Here is a 9,211-nt window from a genome sequence, read left to right as displayed (position 1 = left end):
TACCTTAAAATAGAAAACTTTGAACAATGAGATAACGCTTATGCCACATCAGTATAACATCATTTTATTACAAATAGCTTTGAATTCCATCAAATCAAATGGGCACACTGCAAATCAACATAAGTACTACAGTACCATATCAGTATAAAATACTACACGAATGTGTTTTACCAACACAACCTATCACATTGTAATCAACAGAATAACTAGGCAAATCACATTGGTATATTTTATTTCATCTTTTCTTTTAAATTATAAACACATTTGTTTTTTATTAATAAACTCTTGTAAATATTATATGTATAATAATTTTTAAAATAACCATAAAATTATAAAATAATACAAAACCAGTAAAAATAAAAAATCTGGAATGGAAGATAAAAACAGAACATATAAAGTGGACGGAATACGAGGATGATAGTAAATGGAACATTGAAGTGTGTTGAGACAATGTATGCAGTATTTTACAGTGCGATTAACAAATACTTAAACACACAAATATAGAAGCATGTAATAAACCCACAGAAATAAATGTTTTCTCAACATCAAGAAAACAGAAAAATTACACGAGCAGTAAAAATTTAAAGTTTATAATCACAACAAAAAATTTGGCAAAGGGGAGGGTTAAGGACACCCCACCACTTGTATCCGAAAAGAAAAGGATTTAACATGTAATTGCAATCTTCTATAATTTCACATAAGATTAATCACATGAAAGATAAGTTTGGTATACAAATGAGACACAAAGTTTATGATGTTGGGCTTCATTTACACCAAGCCAACTTTGAAGATTTTTTTTAAAATTTTCAATTTTAAAAATAACCCAGATATTTAAAATAGGGAATTTATCTAGAGTGAAATGCTATTATTTATCTAGTTCTTGATAGATACAAAAGTTTGCAAATATGTGAATGAAAATATAAACCCACAATTTGAAATCTATGAATATTATAGAAATCATATTTTAAACTAATTTCTAACTCTCTTTGTTTTGAGAATGTGCTGTAACAATTATAAACAATTTCAATTACATGTGAAAAATATAGTAGATGTGTGTAAAACATGGGTGAGATATCAACAAATAAAGAGGATTTTAGGAAATGGAGTATATTAACGAAGTATTAGAATAACGCTGATATATACATATATTCTTATTTGGCCCTTCAACACAGTAAACAGCAGTGAACTTGCGATATGCAATTCATCCACATTTTAACCATTGACATTTTTAACGGTGGTAAGATAACGAAAAGTCTACAAGGTTACATAAAAAAAATTGAATTTACTCTATATACTTGAAGAAAAAGATTTTTTTTAAAAATCCTATTGATTTAAAGGAAGGAAAAAATGAGATGCAAACAAAAAATTCAACAAAAATTGTATCAGATTCATTGAAAACATTTTGACAAGCTAAAACTTTCCAGTGTTAGACACAGTTACAAATATATTTGGCTGTATCAAATGCATGGTATAAATTAACAATAATATTATAATTCATTTCTAAGAAACTTAACCAGTGTTGTCTATTACAGTGACCTTTATAATAGCTTAGTTCTAACAATAGAACTTTCACTGATATATAATAACTGACTCCTGACAAATTCACCTAAATGCAAGATTTAACCAAACTAAGACATCTGTTTCATTTAAACACACGGAAGAACATATTGCACTTGTTCAGATATTATATACATTTGATGTTAATGTGTTTGAATATGTTAACCAATGATGATCAGTAATTTTATGTTAAATATTCAGAAATAATAAAGGCAAGATCTTTGTTGTAGAAATAAGAATTCCATCTAAACAGAGGTAACCTTTCCGAAAACACATATTTTACTTAACCGAAAACTTGTTGTTTCATGTTATCTTCAGACAATATTGTCTGCTTTAATAGTTTTCTTCCATAAAACCAGATTTTTTTTTTCTATTGCATTTTAAGGCTCCACTTACATTAGAAAAACAAAATGATTAATCACATATTAACAAGGTAATCTTTTAAAATTTCTATCAAACCAGATTAATAAAATGTAAATTCAAATTTCATAGAATTTGAGGGCTTATATCGACATGAATTTAATGCACTTCCCTTTGTCTGTATGAATAATTTTGAACATTGTCTACTTTATAATTTGTGATAAACATACCTAGACATTTCTTGCCCTTAGCTTCCTTCAGCATGTTAAAATATTTTTTGATAAAATTATGAGCTATTACTACATTAACTTTCTATGAGGACATTATGCATGTGTTTTCAGCTATTCTATATAAATTAGGTATGATGTGCTAATGAATGAATATAAAACCCTTTGTGGTAATGTATACTACTCTGAAATAAAAGTGCTAAATATAAAAGCCTTTGTGGTAATGTATACTACTCTGAAATACAAGTGCTAAATATTGTCAAGAGGATTAATCTAAGCAGTGATTTAATTTCCTGGTTTTAAAGCATCAAACAAGTTTGCTAGGTTTTATTTGGCCTCTTTACTTGTCCTTGACTCTTATCTTTTTTAAAGATCAAAATTTACACTAGGGAATATTTTCACCATTTCTTTTTGATCTTTTAAAATCGAGAAATTAACCAAAACCTAAACTCTTAATATATCCCACTTGACAGTGTAATATTTACTCTAGGCTTAAATACTGTTAGAATTCTTCTCAATACTGAACACATTCATTTAAAATCTTAAACAGATATTGATTTTTGTTTTATAAATTAAATATAATTCTATGATGGTTTATACTATCAATGGTTAACATCAACCAAATTTGACACATTAAATAATGTAGTCACTATTTCCCGGGAGACAAATTTCAATTAGTGAGCAACAAATCAGATTAATTTTGTTACCTTCCAATGTTATTAAAAAGGTAGACAGTGCATAAAAATTACAAAAATTGAGCACACACAAGGCAAAACAAAAAGCAAATGAAAATCTAATATTGCAGTTCTTCCTCTTCAAGTAACAGTGAGACTATCAACAAGATACAGAAGCTTACAAGTTCACCAATATTTTAAAATAGGCTTAAAAATACATCTTTCACCCTGAAAAGGTGTGAGAAATAATTATTGTCTTTTCATGGAAATTGGTAACCCATAAAATAATTTTCCTACAGTGTAAGCTTGTAAATGCAAAAATAGAAACCAAAATAAAATTCTATTTACAACAGTATAACAATCCAGACAGTGACTATAGGTCTGATAAAAACAAAATATAGATTCAAGCAAAATGTGAGTTTTTGAATCTAAATAACAAGAATTCTAATAAAACTAAATATCTATGTAAAAATCAATGATTGAACAAATCACAACAATGTCATACACTGTGTAAAACTTACTTTACAGTGTAATAATTATTAAAGTGCATTATGGGAATAAGCAACTAAATCAAATACTATTGCCTTTAAAAGACAAAAGTTATTCTGTATATAAATAATATATTTCTTATATTTTAGTTTGAACTCGTAAATATAAGAAGGCACCTCTTAAATATTTTAACATTCACAATAAATTAAAACATACAAAAACCATACCCATGTCGATTCAAGATATACCTAGAAATAAGAACTTACAGTTTAAATTAATTTTATGGAACAACAATCACTATATTTACATAAAAATGGCAAATAAATTAAATTTATGACGGAAAGTTTACAGTAATAATAAGCACATTGAAACAAACTTAATTTTCAAAAAAATACATACCAAGCACAGATACATTGTATTTAGATATTTTATAAAATGATTATTAAGGCTAGTCTCATGTCTTTATTGACAAATTAGCATGGAACTGAGAACCTACTTGGTTTCTTTAGATAAAACATATAATCTACAAGTAAATAAATGACTTGTTCTTACATAGCCTACAACAAGCATGGTACATGTTAATGGTTAGATTAAAGATTTTAGTACTTTTGATAACCAAGCAACTGTTTATAAATTTCTATTGAGCTTATGACAGACTGGAAACTTTCTCTTAAAGATTGACTTGATCCTTGTTTGTACTGATGACTGTATCCTTGTTCCTACTGATGACTGGGAGGTAAGATATTGTTTCTAGTTGATGAGGGGAAGGCAGGATAATGGTGAATTGATGAAAACAGTATCTGGTGATAAACCAACTCCATATACAGATAGTAACCCATGATGTACCCTGTAAGTATAAAATGAAGGTATCATTGTAATAATATATAAACATTTATAATATTTTGAATCAATTTTCAGCAATATGTGTACAATAAATTAAAAGTTTTACAACATTTTTACTTTTAAATGATGTCATTAAATGGGAAATGACATTGAACTTCATCAAAAAAGAGGGAAGTATTGCATGTTTAATGAGAATAATAAAAATAGTATTTGACACTGTGCCTTACTGGTCACAAGTAGTAAAAGAAAAGCTTAGCATTATGTAAATAAATAAGATTGCTTATTCCATCTTGAACAATTATTTGAATTTTCAATGTTTATCAATGTAGAATTTTCCAGTTTTTATCCCCTGGAAAAGTAATTTGATAAAACATACCTAAAAGTCAATAATGTGTCATCACATATCTCATTATCAATATTCCATACAGTCTGAATCTTTGATTCCTCTTTTATCCTTTTCTTTTCTTCTTTTTTTAACACCTTCTTTTTCCTTCTCCATCTCTCCTCATCAGCAAAAGTTTGTCGATACTGCATTCCTACAAGTTGTTGGTCCTGTGGAGCACTGTTTACAAGTACATTGTCTTTTCTCTTATATATGTTGTTGTTTTTATTCCCAGATCCCTATGGAATAGAGATATAATACATTTAATATTAATGACTGATCTACACTCATTTAAAATTTTGAACCTCAACAGATACCAACATGGGGTGTTGATGATATGGGAAATGTAAAACCTATGTCTCTCTATTGACACTCTATTCATTATTGCAGGCAAAAATAAATTTAATGTAACAAAATTTGTTAATGCCAAGGTCAGTCTGTAAAACATTTTTTTTTTCTAAAAAGCAGTTTGGTTGTTATTAAATTCTTGTGTTTCTTACAAATCAGTGTAGAGACTTACTGTACGACTTCCAGGTGGTGACACATCGTCAACTTCATCATCTTCATCGGTATCATCAAGATCATCCAGATCTTCTACACTGTCTGCTCTCCGTGGTGATGGGGTGTGGATGCTTCCATTCTCACCATCAATTATAAACGCATCACCTGACTTAACACCTTGGACAGACATTCTATGTTCTATAGACTTCATACGATCCTCCACCTCATTATATGTAGTATCCTTGTAGTTCCAACCCATTGGATATCTAGGTTTAAATCTTACATCTTTTACCCTATGTATCTCCACAAATGGAAAATCAAACTGTAAAAGAAATCATAAGTTTATTCTTTGAACAATAAAACCTGAACACTTGTCTAAATTTCTAAATATCAATTTCATTATATTCATATTCATTTTAGAAGAAGTAAAATGTGTTAATTGTAAGTTAGTAAGTCACACACAGTCTAATCCCAGTGTATGATTATGAAAGTTAATGTTAAAATACTTCTATAACATGACACATAAATAAATATTGTGTATCAACAAAGGTATCGATCGATGCAAAGTAAAAAACTATAGCTCATATTGTGACTAAAAACTAAATGTCTTAGAATAACACTAATGAACCAAAAAATAGACATTTTTTTTACAGATATAACTCAAAAGTCAGCAATAGTATATTTTTTAGTATATTTTTTATGATAAACTTGTACTATTATTATTGAACTCAAATCCTTCTTTCTGTTTTCTTTAATCTTAAAACAGTTTCCATTATACTTTAATTTATTAATAAAATGTTATATTTACCTGATTTTTATGGTTTCCATGACGTTTCAGATATCTTATAAAATCCCTTCGTGAGCAGTCTTTAACTAGAACTAACTCCATAGCACCATCAGATAAATGAGTAAATTTACTGAGCCCCTCAGGAGCCACCTCACAATTGCCTGGTATACTATATAACCCAACATGATAGTAACTCCCCTTGCAGGCTTTCCATGGATTGTCTTCTAACACTTCCTCTGAGAGTTGTTCAGTATCACTTAAACCTAAATAGATCAATAAGTCAATAGTTTATAACATTGGTTGAAATGCTTTTGATTTTCTCATCAAATCACGTGTAAATAAAATCCTGTAAATTCTTTTCTCTGATACTGTACAACAGAAGGTGGTGTTAAGACATAATCATTGTCAATGAAGTTGCATCAACTCAAAGGGGGAAAGTGTACAAAAAAATATAGTTTCTTCATTTTCTACTTAATTTACATTCAAAGTCAATGTTATCAAATAAATACTTATCCAAAATTATACAATTTGTAATCCAACAGTAATAATTCCCTCATCAGATATGCACACACTGAAATGTCTTGCCTTCATTACTAATCATTGATATTATGTTGATAGTCCTAAGTATAAAGCTTTATTTAAACTGTCACATAAACTTAACATTAACCAAGGTAACTAAACAAAGACCAATGAACCATGAAAATGAGGTCAAGGTCAGATGAACCATGCCAGGCAGACATGTATAGCTAACAATTCTTCCATACAACAAATATAGTTGACCTATTACTTATAGTTTAAGAAAAATAGACCAAAACACAAAAACTTATCACTGTGCAATGAACCGTGAAATTGAGGTCATGGTCAAACAAGAGGCTCTCAAGAGCCTGAATCGCTCACCTGGTAAACAATGCCTTAAATATGATGAACAAATTGTGAAAAAATTGTCATTAAAGGACAATAACCCCTCAAGGGGTCAATTGACAATTTTGGTCATATTTAACTTATTTGTAGATCTTACTTTGCTGATCATTTTTGCTGTTTACAGTTTATCTTTATCTATAATGATATTCAAGATAATGACCAAAAACTGCAAAATTTCCTTAAAATTACCAATTAAGTGGCAGCAACCCAACAATGGTTTGTTTGATTCGTCTGACAATTTCAGGGCTGATAGATCTTGACCTAATGAACATGTTTACCCCATGTCAGATTTGCTCTAAATGCTTTCGTTTTTGAGATATAAGCCAAAAACTGCATTTGACCCCTATGTTCTATTTAAAGTAAGGGCGGCCATGTTTTTTGACGGATCAAAAATCGAAGCACACACTTTGTGCAGGATAATCTAAGGAACTATCATGCTAAGTTTCATCCAAATCCATTCAGTAGTTTCAGAGGAGAAGATTTTTTAAAGTTAGCAAATATGATGAACAAATTGTGAAAAATTGTCATTAAAGGACATTTACCCCTTAAGGGGTCAATTGACAATTTTGGTCATATTAACCTATTTGTAGATCTTACTTTGCTGATCATTTTTGCTGTTTACAGTTTATCTTCATCTATAATAATATTCAAGATAATGACCAAAAACTGCAAAATTTCCTTAAAATTACCAATTAAGTGGCAGCAACCCAACAATGGTTTGTTTGATTCATCTGAAAATTTCTGGGCTGATAGAAATTGACCTAATGAACATTTTTACCCCATGTCAGATTTGCTCTAAATGCTTCCGTTTTTGAGATATAAGCCAAAAACTGCATTTGACCCCTATGTTCTATTTTAAGTAACGGCGGCCATGTTTTTTGACGGATCAAAAATCGAAGCACACACTTTGTGCAGGATAATCTAAGGAACAATCATTTTAAGTTTCATTCAAATCCATTCAGTAGTTTCAGAGGAGAAGATGTTTGAAAAATTGTTAACGACGACAGACGACGACGACGGACGCCAAGTGATGAGAAAAGCTCACATGGCCTTTTAGGCCAGGTGAGCTAATAAAACCTGTGGGACCGATATATAGATCATAAAATATTTCCAAACACCAAATATAGTTGACCTTTGGCATATAGTATTAGATAAAAAGGCCCAAAACTCAAAAACTTAACTTTGACCACTGAACCATGAAAATGAGGTCAAGGTCAGATGACATCTGCCCGCTAGACAGGTACACCTAACAATCATTCCATACAACAAATATAGTAGACCTATTGCATAAAGTATGAGAAAAACAGACCAAAACACAAAACCTTAACTATAACCACTCAACCATGAAAATGAGGTCAAGGTCAGATGACACCTGCCAGTTGGACATGTACACCTTACAGTCCTTCCATACATCGAATATACTAGCCCTATTGCTTCTAGTATCTGAGATATGGACTTGACCACCAAAACTTAACCTTGTTCACTGATCCATAAATTGAGGTCGAGGTCAAGTGAAAACTATCTGACAGGCATGAGGACCTTGCAAGGTATGTACATACCAAATATAGTTATCCTACTACTTATAATAAGAGAGAACGTAACATTACAAAAAATTTTTACTTTTTTTTCAAGTAGCCACTGAACCATGAAAATGAGGTCAAGGACATTGGACATGTGACTGACCGAAACTTCGTAACATGAGGCATCTATATACAAAGTATGAAGCATCCAGGTCTTACACCTACTAAAATATAAAGCTTTTAAGAAGTAAGCTAACGCCGCCGCCACCGTAGCCGCCGCCGGATCACTATTTCTATGTCAGAATTTACACGACAGTATACATTAAAAGCCTAATATCACCAAATATACATTTCAGTATGTCATATATTCTTTCTATTACAGATGAGGTTATATAAAGTGAATACTGGTAATCACAGATATAACTATTAACACTGGAATAAGTTACTGAGGTACAAAATATTCAAAATCAGTACTATTATTCTTGATATTAGGAGTACTTACTATTAAAATCATTACTATTATTACTAGAATTAAATGGTTGTACTATACATTCCTCCACTACATCAGACGTATTGTCATCTTGTTTACTTGCATCTACCGGTACACACACATCACATCTGGGTAAAATACAAAAAAAAAGTACATCAAATATGGTTAAGATTTGTCTTCTTTAATTCGTATTTAAATTCTGAAAGTTTTTCTTTTTGGTAAATAATCTCAATGTATACATGTAAAGCCACACATCAGTTTCATGTTCATTTTCCAAAAGAATTTTAAGCTGTGAAGTTGACAAGTGAAATGCATAGGGGGATCCAGGGGGCCCGCCCCCCCCCCCCCCCCCCCCCCCCCCCTTTGTGGGAAAAATTTGGTTGATTATATAGGGAATCACTGAAGCATGACCGGAGCGGCCCCCCCCTTAGGTCAGTCAGTGGGCCCCCTTATGAAAAGT

At 30.7% G+C, this 9,211-nt stretch overlaps 1 protein-coding gene across 1 annotated transcript; it reads right to left on the bottom strand.

Moving 5' to 3' along the window:
• Positions 1 to 215: 215 nt before the first annotated feature.
• Positions 216 to 8,930, bottom strand: LOC139507025 (uncharacterized; the record flags this gene model as incomplete). Its single annotated transcript, XM_071295612.1, has 5 exons — positions 216 to 4,154; positions 4,527 to 4,771; positions 5,053 to 5,355; positions 5,842 to 6,083; positions 8,764 to 8,930. Coding segments are annotated over 5 exons (1,054 nt in total), but the record flags the coding sequence as incomplete, so codon positions are not given.
• Between the last annotated feature and the right edge of the window lie 281 nt (positions 8,931 to 9,211).

Source organism: Mytilus edulis, unplaced genomic scaffold (assembly GCF_963676685.1).
Source record: "Mytilus edulis unplaced genomic scaffold, xbMytEdul2.2 SCAFFOLD_2039, whole genome shotgun sequence".
Taxonomy (NCBI): Eukaryota; Metazoa; Mollusca; class Bivalvia; order Mytilida; family Mytilidae; genus Mytilus; species Mytilus edulis.
Note: the sequence above shows the minus strand (reverse complement) of the source record. Positions and strands in the feature narration are given on the sequence as shown.